Raw genomic sequence first — 21126 nt, 5'->3', positions numbered from 1 at the left:
CAAAGGGAAAAACAAGACCCATGCTGTAAAACAGAACACGTGTAGGAGAGAGTACTTTAATTAAAGGGAGTTACGTTGGAATTTCCTGGTGGTCCAGTGGTTAAGACTCCATGCTGTCACTGTTGATGGTCTTGGTTCAATCCCTGGTCGGGGAACTAAAATCCCACTGGCCATGAAGCATGGCCAAATAAATAAATAAATGGAATATGTCAATTATGTAAGAGAATTTAAGGACATTCAAGTGCAGCACTCAATAAAGATGCTTCTAAAACTGAAAAACATAATGGCCTAGTTAAATATTTCTGGAGAGTAAGCTGAAAGAGAAACACAAGAACCTGGGAATCACTTACCCAGTCAGGAGATCCTTCACAGTAAGATGGGAAGGAGAGCTACTTGATGATACACACAGATTCAGACAGAGAATTATCCACATGGTATGAGAAAAAGAACTGCAAAACATCTCTAAACAAATGAACCAGAACAAACAGCAGAAATCAGAAGAAAATGAACAGCTGGTGTGCAAACACACAAAGTTAATGTAACATAATTAACTGGGTAAAGAGGTTACACCTCACACTGGTCAGAATGGCTGTCATTAAAACATCTACAAATAATAAATGCTGGAGAGGCTGTGGGAAAAGGGAATCCTCTTGCACTGCTGCTGAGAATGTAAACTGGCACAGACACCAGGGAAGACAGTACGGAGACCCCTTAAAAAACCAGGAACAGAACCACCATCTGATCCAACAACCCCACCCCTGGGCACCCACCACGAAAAAACCGTAAATGAAGGAGACACGTGTACCCCAACATCACTGCAGCACATCTCACAAGAGCTAGGATATGGAAGCAACCCAGATATCCACCAACACATGAATGGATACGCAATCTGTGGTGCCTACAGACAACGGAGTATTACTCAGTTATAAAAAATAATGCATTCAAGTCAGTTCTAATAAGGTGGATGAACCTAGAGCCTATTCTACAAAGTGAAGTCAGAGCAACACAAATACTGTCTATTACAGCATCCATATGAAATCTAGAAACACGGTACTGATGAAACTGTCTGCAAGGCAGGAGTGCAGACACAGACACACAGAGACGAACTGGGAGCACAGCATAGAAACGTGCACATTACCACGTGTATAAGCAGGCAGCCAGGGAGAGTTCGCTGCGTGACACAGACAGCTCCGCTCTGTTCTGTGACAACCCAGAGGGCGCGGGTGGGCCGGGAACCGGGAGGGGCTCAGAGGGAGGGAGATGTGTGTACCTGGGGCTGATTCGTGACGTGTGGCAGAGGCCAACACAACACTGCAGAGCAACTGCTCTCCAATAATTGTATTTTCTTCTAAATTTTTCAATATTGTATAATTGTGATCTTTGGTAATTATTAGTTACTCAACAACAGTTATGTTTTATGAGTATTGTTCAACTGTCATCACCAAAAGAATGATACTCAGACATGTTCTTTCTATGAAACTTTATAAGCAATACAAAAATATATTTTTAAACAAATTAGATTAAGTAACACACCATTTCATCAAAACTGGCAGGCAGGAAGATAAAAGCATCGCCATGCTTGTACAGTAGGCAGAGGTTGGAGGGAGCAATGGGTGACAGCAAGGAGAAGAGGGAAATAATACAGAAATGAACATCCCACAGGGAAGAATCATGTTTTGTGGAGAAAATGGCTGAGTTCTAGCTATCAAATAAAAGTCACGTGCATCTGATTATGAAAGGGGAAGAGTAAGTAAATCATCAAATAAAGGTATGAGTACCACTTAATAAGAGAAGGGAAAAGGATGAACAGTGACTTGGACAGCAAAAATAGGGAAAATTAAAACACAATAACAATAAAGTAATGAGCATAAAGATGACAAGAATAAAAATCAGTTATATCAGTCATTACACTAAATATGAAGTTTAAAATCTCTTATTAAATAAAGAGATTATAAATCTGCATTATGAAATATAACCTAGCTACACATGATTACAAAAAGATAAAAGAAAGTAATAAAAAAATTTATTAAACTGGGTAAACAAAAATATACAGATAAAAGCAAAGAAAACAAAGGCAATGGTGTATCAGACAAGGCTCAATTAATGGCTGAACTCACCAAACAGAGTAAAACAGAACATTATGCCATGATATAAAGTATATGTATGAAGAACATAGAACTGTAAGAAACCAGCAGCATAAAAATATGAGAAATTCAAGAAGAACTTGAGCTGGAGATTTTAAAATATTTTTCAAAACTGATAGATTTGTTAAATAATAAAAACAGTAAATAAGAATATATAGAAATGCCATTAATGTTTAATTTTTCCAAGTTCAATATTCATCAAGGATTCACTCCTACCCTAAAATAAGAAAGGTTGATCAACTATAAAATACTTTTCTTGAGGAGAGCACTAGGTTATCTATGGCAAATCATGAGGAAGATGCCCACTAGCACACAAGCAAGACATCAACTAACATTTTCAGTTTGCTAAGAATGCATGTGAAACAGCTTGCCTATGTTAGAACTGCCAGCAGCCCCAGATCCAAGGGGAGCTCACACTTACAGACTGCCTTCCAAGGACATCCCCATATAAGGGAAGCCGGGGGACAGAAAGGAGGACAGAGACACGTTCAGTGGTGCAGGCATCTAAGAGAACAGCAGCTGCTGCAAAACATGCTGCACCCTCTATCTCCCACCCTGACCTTTCTGCCCTGTAAGAAGGAAAGCAGCAAACTCTGTCACCTCCAAGACACAAGGAAAGATCCACGGCCACTAAAGGAGGGCAGGAGGCTCAGGAACCTGTACCACAACCCTCAAAGGACTCCTCCCATCAGGTGAGGGACAGGAAGCACTCTCCCACAAAACATCAACCACTGATGCAAGACAAACGTTCAGCTCTCATGGGAAAGAGAGAGAGGAATGCTATGGAAATTCAACTCCCAGAGCTCAGGCTGATAAACCAACCCTAGATAAGAGTGAGGCCGAACCAAGACAGAGAACAGAGACCTCAAGTAACAAAACAGCAGTCTACTACAGGGGAAGGGCAGAGCGTGCCGCTGGGTGAGAGGACCCCTCTATGGTGCAGGCACTCGGGACAGAAGAAAACGGAGGCAGCTACAGACACCAAGAAAAACCTGCAGCACCACCCGAACCACAAGGCAATTCCAGAGGAACCTGCAGCCTGTGGTTCAGTGAGAGAAACAGAAACAACATAGCGCAAACCCACCTTACCTCCCACCCAGACTGAGCCAAACTCCCCCACTAAGAACCGGACAAAACAAAAGCATAAATACTACTTACGACACTCCTGATTGTTTCACATTATACTGGCATTCAAAAAAAAAATTAAGAACATACAAGGAAGCAAAATCCTCAACAAAATTCCAGCAGACTCCAACAACACATTAAAAGGACCATACACCACGATCAAGTGGGATTTATCTCAGGGATGCAAGGATTCTTCAGTGTATGCAAATCAATCAATGTGATACACCATATCAACAAACTGAAAGATAAAAACCATACGATCATCCAGTAGATGCAGAAAAAGCTTTTGACAAAATTCAACACCCATTTATGATTTTTAAAAAATTCTCCAGAAAATACACATAGAAGGAACCCACCTCAAAATAATAAAAGCCACATACAACAAACCCACAACCAATATTATTCTCAATGTTGAAAACGGAAAGCATTTCCTCTACGATCAGGAACAAGACAAGGGTGCCCACTCTTGCCACTATTATTCAACATAATTTTGAAAGTTCTAGCCACAACAATCAGAAGAAAAAAGAAATAAAAGGAATTCAGATCAGAAAAGAAGAAGAAAAATCCTTGCTAGATGCAGGGAACATGATACTACACATAGAAAACCCTAAGGATTCCACCAGAAATTACTAGAGCTAATCAATGAATATAGTAAAGCCACAGGATATAAAATTACCATACAGAAATCCCTTGCACTCCTATACACTAATAATGAAAAATGAGAAGGAGAAGTTAAGGAAACAATCCCCTTCACCACTGAAATGAAAAGAATAAAACACCCATGGATTAACCTACCTAGAGAGACAAAAGACCAGTATGCAGAAAACTATTAAAAAAAAAACTGATGAAAGAAATCAAAGATGACATAAACAGATGGAGAGATATAACATTTTTGGATTGGAACAATCAATATTGTGAAAATGACTATACTACCCAAAGTAATCTACAGATTCAAAGGAATCCCTATTAAACTACCAATGGTATTTTTCACAGAACAAGAACAAAACAATTTCACAATTTATATGGAAACACCAAAGATCCTGAACAGCCAAAGCAGTCTTGAAAAAGCATGGAGCTGGAGGAATCAGCCTTCCTGACTTCAGACTGTCCTACAAAGCTACAGTCACTAAGGCAGTGTGGTACTGGCACAAGGACAGAAATACAGACAGACAGAACAAGGCAGAAAACCGAGAGATAAACCCACACACTTATGGGCACCTTAACTTTGACAAAGGAGGCAAGAATATACAGTGGAGAAAAGACAGCCTCTTCAGTAGGCAATGCTAGGATTTTTGGACAGCTACATGTAAAAGAAAGAAAGTAGAGCACTGCCTAACACCACATACAAAAATAAATTCAAAATGGACTAAAGATTTAAATGTAAGGCCGGGAACCATAAAGCTCTTAGAGGAAAACATAAGCGGTACACTTTTTGATATACATCACAGCAAGATACTTCTTGACCCACCTCCTAGAATAATGGAAAGAAAAACAAAAGTAAATAAATGGGAGTTAATTAAAATTAAAAGCTTTGCACAGCAAAGGAAACAAAAAACAAGATTAAAAGACAACCCTCAGAATGGGAGAAAATAATTGCAAGTGAAACAATAACAAAGGATTAATTTCCAAAATATACAAGCAGCTCATGCAACTCAATACCAGAAAAACAAACAACTCAATCAAAGAATGGGCAGAAGACCTAAACAGACATTTCCCCAAAGAAGACATATAGATGGCCAAGAAACACATGGAAAGATGCTCAACATCACTATTAGAGAAATGCAAATCAAAACTACAATGAGGTTATCACCTCACTGTCAGAATGACCATTATCAAAAATCTACAAACAATAAATGCTGGCAAGGATGTGGAGAAAAGGGTACCCTCTTGCACTGTTGGTGGGAATGCAAACTGATACAGCCACTATGGAGAACAGTATGGAGATCCCTTAAAAAACTAGGAACAGAACTACCCTACGACCCAACAATCCCACTGCTGGGCATACATGCTGAGAAAACTGTAACAGAAAGAGACACATGTAGCCCAGTGTTCACTGCAGTTCTTTTTACAATGCCTAGGACATAGGAAGGGCTCTTGAGAGTCCCTTGGACTACAAGGAGATCAAACCAGTCAATCTTAGAGGAAATCAGTCCTGAATGTTCACTGGAAGGACTGATGCTGAAGCTGAAGCTCCAATACTTTGGCCACCTGATGCAAAGAACTGACTCATTGGAAAGGACCCTTGTGCTGGGAAAGATTGAGAGCAGGAGGAGAAGGGGATGACAGAGGATGAGATGGTTGGATGGCATCACCAACTCGATGGACATGAGTCTGAGTAAGCTCTGGGAGTTGGTGATGGACAGGGAGGCCTGGCGTGCTGCAGTCCAGGAGGTCACAAAGGGTCAGACATGACCAAGCGACTGGACTGAACTGAGGACACAGATGCAACCTCGATGTCCACCAACAGATGAATGGATACAGAATTTGTGGTACATATATACAATGGAATATCACTCAGCTACAAAAAATGAATGCATCAGAGTCAGTTCTAGTGAGGTGGATGAACCTAAAGTCTATCATACAGAGTGAAGTAAATCAGAAAGAGGAAGCCCAATATCGTATATTAAAGCACATATATGGAATCTAGAAAGATGGTACTGATGAGCCTATTTGCAGGGCAGCAATGGAGGTGCAGACTTAGAGAACAGGCTTGGGGACACATGAGTGGGAAGGAGAGGGTGGGATGATTTGAGAGAACAGCACTGAAACATACACATTACCATATGTAAAACAGATGACCAGTGAGAGTCCAATGCATGAAGCCAGTTCTCTGGGACAACCTAGAGGGACAGGGTAGGGAGGGAAGTAGCGGCAGGAGGGGCGGTTCAGGATGGGGAAGGGAACACATGTATATCTATGTATATATATATATGTATATCTATGTATATGTAGACACATATGTATACACATGTATATCTATAGCTGATTCATGCTGATGTATGGCCAAAAATATCACAATGCTGTAAAATAATTATTCTCCAATTAAAATAATTTTAAAAAACAAGGAATGTCATGGAAACATACATTACCATATGTAAAACAGATAGCCAGTGGGACTTTGCTGTGTGACACAGGAGCTCAGACCAGGGCTCTGTGACCACCGAGAGGGGTGGAATAAGGTAGCAGGCGGGAGGGAGGTTCAAGAAGGAGGGGACGTGTGTACCTGTGCATGACTCATGCTGCGGCATAGCAGAGGCTGACACAATCCTGTAAAGCAGTTGTCCTTCAATTTAAAAAAAAAAAAACCATACAAGGAAGCAAGGAGAAAAAATACAGCCCATAGTGAAGAAACAGAGCAAGCAGCAGAATAGATGCAAAAATGACAGATATTAGAACTATCAGACAAGCACTTTAACAGTGATTATGATTAATTTGTTAAATAATCTACTAGAAAAGGCAGATAACATGCAAGAATATAGTAGATTTCAACTAAGACATGGAAGCTACAAAAGGGAATCCAGTGGAAATGCTAGAAATAAAAACCATGGTGCAAATATGAATGCCTTTGACAGAATCACCAGGTAACTTGACACACTGAGAAAAGCAGCGATTCACTTGAAGGCAACAGAAATTACCTATTAAATCGAAACACAGAGTGGGGAAAAGGAAAATAAAGCAGAACAAAGCATGTAAGAGCTGTGAGACAATACCATCAACTGGTCTGACATGCACGGAATTGGAGTCCCAGAAGAAGAAAGGAAGTTTAGGCCAGAAGTAATATTTGAAGAGAAAATGGCTAAGAATCTTCCAAAAATGATAAAAGATATCAAACGACACATAAAAGAAGCAATTTTTTTAAATTTTAAACACATCATATTCAAACTGCTAAAAGTCAAAGAAAACTAGAAAAATCTTAAAAGCAGAGGGGGGGAAAAGAGAATGTGTGAAGAACATAACACTTATATGTTATAACCTCTGGAAAGCAAATTTTTCAGAAATGTTTTAAGTCAAAAAAAGAACAAGTAATATCTTTAATATAATGAAAAAGAAAAAAACCTATCAATCTGGAGAGGGTATCTTTCAAACACAAATGCAATACTTTTTTCAGAAAACGGAAACTGAGAAAACTCATTGCCATCAGACTTGTGATACAAAAAATGTTCAAAGGATATGGTTCTCACATAAGGAATATGATACCACACAAAAATGTAATTAACAACAAAGAAATGATGAGCTCCAGAAACCAAAATAAAGGTAAATAACACAATCTTATTTTTTAATGGCTCTAAAAGATAATTGGTGGTATAAAGGGAAAAGAGTAAAAGTGTACTGTAAGGTCTATGACACACAAAACAGACAAAAATGATGTCTAAAGGATGGGAAGGAGGAACCACTGGTACAACAGCAGTTATATCACTGCCTTTTTGGTATCTGTTATCTAATAAACTTGTCAAAATCAACATGTCTTAAACCAAATTTCAGATCTCCCCCCTTCAAATCTGCTGCACCAAAATCTTCCCCTTCTCAGTTGCTGGCTGACAATCCAATCCTCCCAATTTCTCAGGCTAAAATCCTTGGAATCATCTTTGATCCTTACCTTTCTTTCACTTATCTCATCAGCACATTCTGTTTCCAAACTACACTTCCAACATCGCCAGCATCTTGGTCTAAACCACCGTCACCTCTCACATGGATTACTGCAGAAGAATCCTAGCAAGTCTCCCAGTTTACTCTGAGGTTAACTATTCTCAACACAGCAGTCAAAGCGACCCTTGATAAACTCAAGTCAGATCACGTCCCTCCTTGGCCTAAAACCCTGCCGTGGCTTCCTATTCCACTCAAAGTAGAGCCAACGGCTTCACAATAGCCCAAAAGGCCCTTCACGGTCTCTCTCGCCTCCTCTCCTAGTACCCAGCCCCCGACAAGACCTTCCAGCCTCACTGCTCTCCTTATCCCCTGAACACAGCAAGCCAAGTCTCATCTCAGGGCCTTCACTCTGACTGCTGCCTTTCTTCCCGTCCCTTAAGTCACTGCCCATATTTCCCCTGCTCAGGACGGATTACCTGGACCAATCACCTATTTAGAATAACATCCATCCACACACCCACACACACTGCCAAGTCAACAATACGCAGCTCTACTTTTTCTTTTTTTCTGAAGGACTTTCAACATTTTAGCACAGTATAAAATGTTTGTAATTTTTCATTGTCAATTTCCTGTCCTAGCTCCCCTTACTAAAACACAAGCTAAGCAAGAGCCAGAATTTCTATTTTGTTCACTACTGCATTACAAATAGCTGGTACAGATCTTGGCAATAAACATTTAGTGAATAATTGTGTAAAACAAGCCCCAAACAAATGAAAATTACGTCACATCCCCCTTATAGAATATGTTATTAAAAATATTACAGCCAAAGCAGATTACTTAGAGGTATCTCTATAAGCAACTGCTGAAATGGTAGATGATGAAATGAGTTTACTCTTTTCTCATTTTTGTAAAATAACTTTATGAAAGAGTGTGTATAGATATGTGCCTATGCTAATGGAAACAAGCATGGATACAGCATTTTATCAGTATGCAGAAAAATAATTTTTAGTCTTTTTCCATGAAAAAGGTATTTGGAAAGATCTGAGTTCAGATTCTGATTAATTCCCTTCTTGGGATATAACCTTCCTCACAATCAGTTTCCTAATCTGTAAAACAAGGATAATAATGGCCACCGTGCAGACTTACTGCAGGGTTAAATACAAGTCATGGAACACATCGAGTGCTTCTGGCACTCACCCTTTTGTCTCTAGCGACTAGCCCAGAGCCTAACAACTGCAGTTGCTCAATAAATATTTGCTAAAAGAATTAACTGAAGCTGTTACAATCACAAAAACCAACCAACATCTGAATCTGTAATAACACCAAGAAATACAAAACTTCACTGAGTCACTTGTAGAGGGTGAATATGTGAACACAGAAAAGAGATAGCACATATGGCAGGCATCAATGGTGACAATCTTCCCTCTGATTATGTTTCCAGGTTAGCTTTCACCAGCCACCAGGAACCATAAACAAACGTCCATCGGCAGAATTTTAGCTGGGGCACAAAGACCCCTTATGACTTCCTCAGGAGAGTCACCTTCTAAGCTGATCAACAGAACACAAAACCTACTTGTTTATTAACATTTATGCAAAGTGAATTTTCCTCTGTGCTTTCACTACTTTACTTTTGGGGACCACCGAGATAATGGGTGTTTTTCCCTTTCCCATGTTTTTCTAACCCTACACAACTTGCCTGTTTTTATTTTTAGCGTCCTGTATTTTCACAAATTCAAGATTTAAATATCAGAGATTTTTCTCTGGATTTTACCTTACCAAAAGTCTCCACTACAAAGCCCTCAAAGAGAACCGCGGTGCCTGCCTTTGCCTGAGAGAGATGCCCCTGCGGAGGAGTAGGAGTCTGTGAGGCCGCTGTAGGCAGCAGGGCTCCAGGCAAAGCTCACCCCGGCTTTCACGTCCTCATCTGTCAGATAAGCATGTGCAAGCTGGGTTCCCTCTGACATCCTTCTCAACACCATCACTTAGAGCATGGTCAGAATCTATTCTTTCTCCTCCTTCTAATGTGCATACACTCTCTTCCTCTATATAAGAGAACCACTCACTCGGGTTTCACTGCGTGAATGCCAACCTTGTTGACCTCTGCCAGAATCAACACTGAACACAAGGCAGAACAGTCATCAATATGGTAGATGTGCAATGTGGACATTTCATTGGGACCAGTAGTTGAGGGATAATTCACTGCAAAACGTTCCATATAACAGACAAGAACTACACTTTGGAGCTATGGCAGAGTGTATAATGTGTGTGTGCGCTAAGCCACTTCAGGCATACCTGACTTTTTGAAACTGTAGCCCGCGAGACTCCTCTGTCCATGGAATTCCCCAGGCAAGAATACTGGAGTGGGTTGCCATTTCCTTCTCCAGGGGATCTTCCCAACCCAGGGATCGAACCCATGTCTCCTGCACTGGCAGGTGGGATTCTCTACCACTGAGCCATCTAGGAAGCCCGTGTAGTCTTAAGAAAACTGCAAAATTCAAGGAAGTAAACTCTCTTTGGAGCCTCCAGAAGGAACCAGGCCTGACCGCCCATTTTAGATTTATACTCTCCAGAACAGAAAAGAATAAATTTCTCTTGTTTTAAGCCAGATAATCTGCCACAGTAGCAGAAGGAAACTAACACTGTACCTCAGTGCTACCAAAACGGATGCAGGTCCACCTGTGGAAGAGCGAAGTTTACCTGTGTTAGTACGCTTCACTCTTCTCTCAACCCCATGAAGTAGATATTGTTACTGGACCCATTCTCAGATGAAGAAATTGAGGCAAAAAGCAGCTGGCCAGTGTGACTCGTTAAGTATTGCCTGGGTGACAGAGTAAATGGTGGACCCATGATACTAATGTCAGTGAGTCTGACCCGATTTGGTGCTCTTAACCAGTTTGGAGTTGAATGATTTGTAGGTAGAATTAATGACAGTCCTTTAAAGATCAGACCTCGGGACATACCTTATTTCAGGAGGAAGTTGGGGGACTGCCCCCGGGTTCACGGGCACGGGATGCCACTCAGGAACCCCTCAGGCAAAAGAGCAGTGATGAGAGGGACGGAAGCCAGGAACTGAGCTATTCCAGGGGGGCAACTCGCTGCAGCTCGTGTGTTCCACGTTAAGGAGACCTCAGCCTCATCAGTGCTCTTAACTGCTTTTACCGGAATTAGGGGCCCAAAATATGAGAAAGATACTATACTCACTTCATTTGTATTTGGTTATTTTCTTTTTCTGCTTGTCTTCAGCTTTCCTTTCAGTCTTTAGTTCTTTTTAGAAATACAAATCAGCTATGCTAAGGGCATGCAAGTTAATGGGCTTCTACATATAAAGGAAAACAACTACATGTCAGAAGATAAGGCCAGGCAGGCTTTAGCCTGCTAATGAAGAAGGAATCGGAAAGGAGAAAAAAAAAATTTAAGTCTACATTAGGACAACTGAAAATTTTGACAAGAAATGATCATTGAGGAAATATGTAATCAATACACTGGGGATAATAGTAAACCCTTGAAGACTGTTACACAATAAAATAACAACGCAAGTGCATAGTAAACAAAAAAACAAGCAGAATTCAAAATGTGTGATTGTGTGTGACAGTCCCAGGTGGGCCCACAGGCTCCAAGGTACAAGGTGACGCTTCAGTGGAGATGTTTAACTTCCTCGGTCTGAAATAAGGTATGTCACGAGGTCTAGCCTTTAAAGAACTGTTTCAGTTTTATTTTCAGTAATTCTACCTACAAATCATTCAACTCCAAACTGATTAAGAGCACCAAATCGGGTCAGACTCACTGAAATTACTATCATGGATCCACCATTTACTCTGTCTCCCAGCCAATACTTAACAAGTCACACTGGCCAACCACTTTTTGCCTTAATTTCTTTATCTGAGAATGGGTACAGTAACAATTTATACTTCACAGGGTTGAGAGAAGAGTAAAACGTACTAACACAGCCAAACTTAAAGTGCTTAATAAAAATACAATAATAATGTGACCTCATTAATTCAACTCCATAAGGCCTTTCTTTGATTCCCCCAGCACTTTCTGATGACTTACTATAACGACCACTGGGGTTTCTCCCTCTTAACTACTTTTCTTTTTAATTAATTTATTTTTTATTAAAGGATAACTGCTTTACAGAATGTTATTTGCTGTCAAACCTCAACATGAATCAGCCATAGGTATACACATGTCCCCTCCCTTTTGAAACTCCCTCCCGTCTCCCTCCCCATCTCACCCCTCTAGGTTGATACAGAGACCCTGTTTGTTTCCTGAGCCACACAGCAAATTCCTGTTCGCTATCTATTTTACATATGGTAGTGGAAGTTTCCGTGTTACTCTTTCCATACATCTCACCCTCTCCTCCCCTCTCACCATGTCCATAAGTCTATTCCCTATGTATGTTTCTCTACTATTGCCCTGTAAATTCTCAGTACCATTTTTTCTAGATTCTGCATGTATGTGCTAGAATATGGTATTTATCTTTCTTTCTGACACACTTCACTCTGTACAATAGGCTCTATGTTCATCCACCTCATTAGAACTGACTCAAATGAGTTTCCTTTCGTGGCTGAGTAATATTCCATTGTGTATATGTACCACAACCTCTTTATCCATTCATCTGCTGATGAACATCTAGGTTGCTTCCCTGTTCTAGCTATTGTAAACAGTGCTGCAATGAACAATGGGATACATGCGTCTCTTCCAATTTTGGTTTCCTCAGGGTATATGCCTAGGAGAGGGATTGCTGGGTCATATGGTGGTTTTATTCTTAGTTTTTAAGGAATCTCCATACCATCTTCCATAGTGGCTGTTATCAATTTACATTCCCACCAACAGTGCAAGAGTGTTCCCTTTTCCCCACACCCTTTCCAGCATTTATTGTTTGCAGACTTTTTGATGAGGGCCATTCTGACCAGTGTGAGGTGATATCTCATTGTAGTTTTGATTTGCATTTCTCCAATAATGCATGATGTTGAGCTTCTTTCCATGTGTTTTTAGCCATCTGTATGTCTTCTTTGCAGAAATGTCTATTTAGATTTTTCTCCCACTTTTTGATTGGGTTGTTTGTTTTTCTGGTATTGAGTTGTATGAGTTGCTTGTATATTTTGGAAATTAAACCTTTGTCAGTTGTTTCATTTGCTATTATGTTCTCCCATTCTGAGGGTTGTCTTTTCACCTTGCTTATAGTTTCATTTGCTGTGCAAAAGCTTTTAATCAGATCCCACTTGTTTACTTTTGTTTTTATTTCCATTACTCTCGGAAGTGGGTCATAGAGGATCTTGCTTTATGTCATTGAGTGTTCTACCTACGTTTTCCTCTAAGAATTTTATAGTTTCTGGTCATACATTTAGGTCCTTAATCCATTTTATCTTTGTGTATGGTGTTAGAAGGAAAAGGAAATGGCACCCCACTCCAATACTCTTGCCTGGAAAATCCCAGGGATGGAGGAGCCTGGTGGGCTGCCATCTATGGGGACACACAGAGTCGGACACGACTGAAGCAACTTAGCAGCAGCAAAAGCATGGTGTTAGGAAGTGTTCTGATTTCATTCTTTTACATGTAGCTGTCCAGTTTTCCCAGTACCATTTATTGAAGAGGCTGTCTTTGCCCCATTGTATATTCTTGTCTCCTTTGTCAAAAATAAGGTACCCATAGGTGCATGGGTTTATTCCTGGGCTTTCTACCTTGTTCCATTGGTCTGTTTTTGTGCCAGTACCACACTGTCTTGATGACTGTCGCTTTGTAGTATAACCTGAAGTCAGGAAGCATGATTCCTCCAGCTCCATTCTCCTTGCCCAGACTAAAAATTGCTGTAATTCTGTTCCCTAAAGCAGTGCCCAGCAAAATCAATCCATACACACCATGTAAATTTGGACATGTGATACACAAAAAATGTATTTTTTAAAATTCTGTATTTCCCTTTTCCCAACAAGGCTGTAAGTCCCAGAGTATGGAAAAAGAAACTCTTTTTATCAATAGTGTTTAGTGCACTGTCCTATTTCTATTTGATGCTTAGCCAGGGTTGGTTGCTTTTGATGTACTTTTACCAACATATTCTACAACTGGAAGTACCATTTCCAACATAGTAGACTTCACATGAGAGCAAACGGCACCAAGGCAAGTTGGCACCAACTGGTCAGGCCAAAAACTGAGTCATCCTAGATTCTCCTTCAATGACGGGCCTCATTCAACTCATTGGAAGATTCTAGTTGGTTTTGCTTTATTTTAATCTCTAAACTATACCTCGAAGCCAAACAATTTCCTTTATCCTCAGTTCGACCCTAGTTCAGACTCACTGGCATATTTCCCTGCACATTCTTCTAACTAGCTCAGCTCCTTCATGTTTCATGCAGATGTCACCTCCTCTGAGAGGTCTTCCCTGCCAGCATGCCTAAAGTACAGGGCTCCACCTCTATTCACTCCCTAATGTGTCATCCTGTTTTTGGCTTTCATTTAACACATGCTGTAATTATTTTGGAAACTTCCCCTTCTGTACCTGATTACTGCCTCTCTTCCCACACAAGAAAACAAGCTCCATGTGAACAAAGACCTTGCCTTTTTTGCCAACCTATATATCCCCAAGACCTAGGACAGTGCCTGCCACAACTGAAAGATTCAATGACTAAGAATCAGAAGGGAAGACAGGAAAACCAACAGCCTGCAGCAAACCCCGAGGAAGCAAAGACTGGCAGTGGCATATCTGCCACCCTAACCCTCTGATAAAGTCATAGAACCTGAAAGCACAGAGGAATCTTATTACTCACCTTTCCACTTTCTGAGTTCAAACACAAAATCAAACACACCACTCTTTGGTTAATCACATAATCTGGCAATGGAAAATATAGTCATGATACAAAAAATGCATTACAGTGAGCTGTTTACATAACTTTTTATCATATGTTTACTGTATTGGCTTGGAATACCTAACATTAACTTTAATCTGCATAGTAACTTAGAATTTTACATCTTTTTTGCAACATCAAACTGTTCATGAGATTAACACTTAACAAGCACTTAGAACAGGGTCTGGCAAGCTAAAGTGTTAAATTTACTTTTTCTTATTATACTTTTCATTAGCAAACTGCAACGAGTACAAGTGTGAATGAACTCTGTCTGCTTTTTTCTACTCTAGGACTTTCCAACAGACTCAAATCCATTCCTTCTCTCAATAGCAATAATGGCTCACATAGAAATATCTAACAAATGACCCTCTCTTCATTCAATCTCTAATTTCCATGATGGTAAGAAAAGGGGCTATCCAGGTGGCTCAATAGTAAAAAATATGTTTGCCAAGCAAGAGACACAGGTTCAATCCCCAGGTCTGGAAGATCTTCTGGAGAAGGAAATGGCAGTACTCTTGCCTGGGAAATCCCATGGACAGAGTAGCCTGGTAGGCTACTCTGTCCATGGGGTGGCAAAACAAGGGGACACGACCTAGCGAATAAACAACAAGAAAAGGAAAGGGCATCCATAATGGCCAAAAAAGAAAAAGAAGTTCCTTCCATTTCTTCTTCTTCTTGTCATTTCATAGACTTTATAGCAAAAACAAACAAAAAAAAAGGTGGGGGGGGGGGGTGTGGTGCAGACAGCAACAGCAGCAGTACCAAGCCTACAAAAACAAGACAACTGCCAAGGAAAAACCCAGAGAACAAAGGTGGAACCAGTGTATTAGGTGACTTGGCTGCAGAGACCCCCCCACTCTAGGAAACACCACACAAAAATGGATGGGTCTAGAAAAGGATCAAAGGATCCAATTGGTAAGGGAATTCCAGATCAGTATGATGGATGCACTGCGAATAGAAAGTCTAGCAAAATCCCCCAAGATCAGTACAGGTCTACAATAAGATTCTCTGAAGTCAACATATGACTTAAACTGCAATTTTTTAAAAAATAATTATCATGCAAGAATTAGTTCAGTTCAGTCACTCAGTCGTGTCTGACTCTTTGTGACCCCATGGACTGCAGCACACCAGGCCTCCCTGTCCATCACCAACTCCAGGAGTTTACTCAAACTCATGTCCAGTGAGTTGGTGATGCCATCGAACCACCTCATCCTCTGGAATCCCCTTCTCCTCCGGCCTTCAATCTTCCCCAGCATTAGGGTCTTTTCAAATGAGTCAGTTCTTGTATCAGGTGGCCAAAGTATTGGAGTTTCAGCTTCAACATTAGTCCTTCCAATGAATATTCAGGACTGACTTCCTTTAGGATGGACTGGTTGGATCTCCTTGCAGTTCAAGGGACTCTCAAGAGCCTTCTCCAATACAACAGTTCAAAAGCATCAATTCTTCAGCGCTCAGCTTTCTTTAGAGTCCAAGTCTCACATCCATACATGACTGCTGGCAAAACCATAGCCTTGACTAGATGGACCTTTGTTGGCAAAGGAATGTCTCTGCTTTTGAATATGCTGTCTAGGTTGGTTATAGCTTTTGATCCAAGGAGAAAGCATCTTTTAATTTCATGGCTGCAGTCACCATCTGCAGTGATTTTGGAGCCCAAGAAAATAAAAGCCTGTTACTGTTTCCACTGTTTCCCCATCTATTTGCCATGAAGTGATGGGACTGGATGCCATGATCTTAGTTTTCTGAATGTTGGGCTTTAAGCCAACTTTTTCACTCTCCTCTTTCACTTTCATCAAGAGGCTCTTTAAGTCTTCTTCACTTTCTCCCATAAGGGTGGTGTCATCTGCATATGTGAGGTTATTGATATTTCTCCTGGCAATATATCTCGTGATTCCAGCTTGTGCTTCCTCAAGCCCAGTGTTTCTTATGATGTATTCTGAATATTAGTTAAATAATCAGGGTGACAATACACAGCCTTGACATACTCCTTTCCCTATTTGGTACCAGTCTGTTGCTCCATGTCCAGTTCTAACTGTTGCTTCCTGGCCTGCATACAGATTTCTCAAGAGCCAGGTCAGGTAGTCTGGTATTCCAATCCCTTGAAGAATGTTCCACAGTTTGTGGTGATCCACACAGTCAAAGGCTTTGGCATAGTCAATAAAGCAGAAATAGATGTTTTTCTGGAATTCTCTTGCTTTTTCAATGATCCAATGGATGTTGGCAATTTGACCTCTGGTTCCCCTGCCTTTTCTAAAACCAGTTTGAACATCTTGAAGTTCACAGTTCACGTATTGCTGAAGCCTGGATTGGAGAATATTGAGCATTACTTTACTAGCATGTAAGATGAGTGCAATTGTGTGGTAGTTTGAGCATTCTTTGGCATTGGAACAAAAATTGACCTTTTCCAGTCCTGAGGCCACTGCTGCATTTTCCAAATTTGCTGGCATACTGAGTGTATGGCATCAACTTTTAGGATTTCAAATAGCGCAACTGGAATTCCATCACCTCCACTAGCTTTGTTCATAGTGATGCTTCCTAAGGCCCGCTCAACTTCACATTCCAGGATGTCTGGCTCTAGGTGAGTGATCACACCATCATCATTATCTGGGGCATGAAGATCTTTTTTGTACAGTTCTTCTGTGTATTCTTGCCACCTCTTCTTGATATCTTCTGCTTCTGTTAGGTCCCTACCATTTCTGTCCTTTATTGAGCCCATCTTTGCATGAAATATTCCCATGGTATCTCAAATTTTCCTGAAGAGATCGCTAGTCTTTCCCATTCTATTATTTTCCTCTATTTCTTTGCACTGATCACTGAGGAAGGCTTTCTCATCTCGCCTTGCTATTCTTTGGAACTCTGCATTCAAATGGGTATATCTTTCCTTTTCTCCTTTGCTTTTGGCTTCTCTTGTTTTCAAAGCTACTTGTAAGGTCTCCGCAGACAGCCATTTTGGTTTTTCGCATTTCTTTTTCTTGGGGATAGTCTATGATTCCTGTCTCCTGTACAATGTCATGTACCTCTATCCATAGTTCTTCAGGCACTCTATCAGATCTAATCCCTTGAATCTATTTTTCACTTCCACTGTATAATCATATGAGGTCTGATTTAGGTCATACCTGAATGGTCTAGTGGTTTTCCGTACTTTCTTCAATTTAAGTCTGAATTTGGCAATAATAACATTCAAGCATACATGTTATAAAAGTTTACTAAAACATCTGTAACTTCCCACTTAAAAACCTAAAATGAGATTCCAAAATTTGTTCAGAAAGAACAAAAGACTTCTAAGATCCTTAATACAGCTGCTAAAATATTTTTTCCTCAGATCCTTTTATTAAAGACCAGAGTTGAACCTAGTACAAGGTTACCTGAAAAGTACTTAAGCATCAGGAAACTATATGCAAACAGGTAAGGGATGCACTGATATTCAGCTTTAGCTTCATAGCACAGCTAAAATCTGCCATTCAGCTTCAGCTTTAGACCTGTTTTTGCAAGGCAAAGGAGCTGAAACCTAAAAGGTCATTTCTGGCATCAGTGAACGTACCCATGATCAATTACCTTATGACTGAGTATCTTGTGATCACAACTAAACTTTGTCACTAACAGTATATGATTTGAACTTATTGCAAATATCTGCAGATTCACTTGAAATACAGGTTAAGAATTCTAGTTATGACCTAGATGAAACCATGTGTTTTACATGTTGAACTTACACAAACCAAGAAAACATAGTATCTGTAAGTACTGCGGTAATAAAATGCAGAAATATATAATTTTGGAAGCTGTTCACTCTACACCACAAAATAATTTAAAACTTCCAAATAATTCTGGGAAAAATAATTTGGAATAAAAATATCAAAAGAACATGTATCAGCCAGCTCTTTCTAGAAATCTTAGTAAGGCAAAATAAGGATAATTTAGTAAGTGTAATATTTCTACAATTTTAGTATATTACTAGATTCCTGGGGTCCCAAGAGTCGGACACGACTTAGCAGCTAAACCACCACCATTAAACCAATGTTTAAGAACTGTGCTTTTTAAGTGCTTACATTCAGTCCTGAGACCTTCATGAAAAAGCCACTTGGGAATTTTCATGTCTTGTGAGAAAATTAAAAGCAGAATCTCAACTTCTGCCGTGAAAGAGCAGAAGTTTACTGTTTGGGCAAAAACACCCAGATAAGTGTTGATACCTGCTTTTCACCTTGGAGCATTCTCCCCAGTCTCCTATTTAAAAGAGTAAATAGGGGGTCTATCACTCCCAGCTTTACCCTGGGTGTTGCTCATCCCCTGCTGTCAGTGAAGGCCTTCTGAAGCAGCTGTGCGCCTCCCTTCTCCCGCTCCTTAGGTGAGGGGGTGAGAAAAACTCATTCTCAAATGAAAGGCATCCCTGTCTCTCAGGTGCATCTTGAGAAGCTCCTGTTAGCCCACCTTCACGGAACAAACCTGCTCTCCCCCAAACCTCACCCCTAACAGAGTTGGGGTGACGGGTGCTGGGAAGATGGCGGAAAAAGACCTGAAAACAACTTGGGCTTTGGATCAAGAAGCAAGGGGTTTGCAGCCTAACTCACTAACTCAGCAGGAAATTTAACCTCCAAGTCCTTCTGTTTTCTTCCCTCCTGCACGCAGATTAAGACTGTTCTCGCAGGAGTTTTACTCCAGCGAAGCTACCCACAGAGATAAAATAGCACGTACGGGCCCCAGCACCAAGTAGCTGCTCAGTAAACGCTGGCTCTCACTGTCCTGCATACGTGAGCGCCGCCTCCACGGTTTGTGCTATCATCCATCCTCCGGAATGGCGGCTGGAACACACTCTCACCAGATACAAAGCCTTGGCATTTTCCCCTAATCTCTCCTAAGCGTTTGCTTTCATCCTCCAGCACTTCCAGGCCATTCCCTGACAGCCACCGGCTTGTGCCGGTCCTACTCACGTGTCTCTAAACTTCTGGATGGAGACAGGGAGGAAAAATCCAGAAAAACTGAGAGAAAAGGGCCGAGAGTCAAACCTTATCTAGACGGCCCCTCCCAGAACTCACACTGCACATTCTGAAAAGAGGGGAAGAACTGCTGGATGCCAGAAGGAGATGCTGAGGCCTGCGGGAACGCGGCGCTGTGGGCGGCGCCCCCACCCCCATCCATGCCCACCGGGAAAGCGGGGCGCTTCTGGTCACATTTCCACATCCTGAAGCAAGAAAGCGGCGGCGGGGCTCCGTGCGCGCCCGGACGACAGCCGCCCGCGCGCGCCTCTGCCAGCGCCAGGACACAGCCCCCGCCGGGCCGCGGCGGTGGGAGGCAGCATCCCGCCTCACTTCCTGCGGCGGAGGAAAGACATCTTGCCGCAGGGCGCACCTACGTGGCGGCGCCGGCTCGGGAGGAGCGGGACTCGGAAGCCGCCCCGGCTCCCCGCGGGGCTCCCGAAGAGAGGCGGCGCGCGGGGCGGCGGGAGCGGGGGCGCGCAGGCCGCCGCGGGTCACCCACCTTCCTCACGCGGCGGGCCGTGTAGAGCCCCATGCCGTCCTGAACGCGGGAGGACTTCAGGGAGAACCTGTCCGGCACGTACATGCCCAGCATGTTCCCGCCGCGCCGCCGCCGCCCTCAGCGCCGGCCCCGGGGACTTGGGGTGCCGGGGCGGCGGGAAGAGGCCGGCGGGCGAGGAGGAAATGGAGCCTCCCTCGCAGAATCCCCACCTCCCTCCGACTCCAGGATCCCCCGCGGCGCGGCGCCTCCTCGTCCCGGGTCCGGCTGGGCCGCGAGCGGCGGAGGCCACGGCGGGCGCGGGGGCGCGAGGACGCCGCGCGCTGATTGGCCCGAAGTTAGCGGCCCGCACCCGCGCCCGGCGCGGAGCCTCGAACCCGGAGGCCGGGGAGCCGACCCGCCCGCCCGCGCGCTGCGCCCGGCGGCGCGACGTGCCCGCCCTTCTCCGCCCCTGGGGTTTGACTGTGAACTAGGGCTCCCAGTCAAGGGATCTTACACTCTTCAGAGGCAAAACTGAATGGGTCTTGACAGAGCCGGGGCCATCCCCCAAAACAACTGTACAAGTTTCAGACCGAAAGCGCACTTACTGCCTGACTACTGAGAGCAGTACCTGAGGTCTAGGAAACTTCAGCCTTTTTACTTGTGAGGCCCGCATCTTTGCTTTACTTCATGCTTATTTCAGAGGCTTAAACTCCTAGGGGACTAATGAATACGTTCATTAACCTTCAGAGAAAGGAGTATACGCAAGTAATCCATTTCAAGTTAACTCGAAATTTGTTGTGAACAACTGAAGTAACATTTAAATCCAGTAGAAATTAGTTATCTTATGGTGTCCTAATCCCTGGGAATTTCTTACACTTCCAAAGGTAAACTATCCCCGCGTCTTCTCTTCCTGGAAAATCACCAGACCAGTTACGGATTTTCAGTCAATTGTGAGATGGGGAAGATTAAAAGGGAGTGACCAA

General features: G+C 42.2%; 1 protein-coding gene across 10 annotated transcripts in view; it reads right to left on the bottom strand.

Moving 5' to 3' along the window:
• Positions 1–20422, bottom strand: part of PRDM5 (PR/SET domain 5) — a 268633-nt gene extending 248211 nt beyond the window's left edge. For 5 of the 10 annotated variants that reach the window (XM_061164108.1, XM_061164113.1, XM_061164112.1 and 2 more), the window contains exon 1: positions 20165–20421. In XM_061164108.1, the coding sequence (XP_061020091.1) occupies positions 20165–20257 (93 nt within the window). In that variant the 5' untranslated portion in view covers positions 20258–20421. Of the gene's footprint in view, positions 1–19381; positions 19453–19722; positions 19747–20164 lie in introns of those variants that run through there. The other 5 variants (XM_061164115.1, XM_061164114.1, XM_061164109.1 and 2 more) reach the window with 4 other exon arrangements.
• Between the last annotated feature and the right edge of the window lie 704 nt (positions 20423–21126).

This window comes from Dama dama, chromosome 17 (genome assembly GCF_033118175.1).
Source record: "Dama dama isolate Ldn47 chromosome 17, ASM3311817v1, whole genome shotgun sequence".
Classification (NCBI taxonomy): Eukaryota; Metazoa; Chordata; class Mammalia; order Artiodactyla; family Cervidae; genus Dama; species Dama dama.
This window is presented reverse-complemented; position numbering and strand designations above follow the sequence as displayed.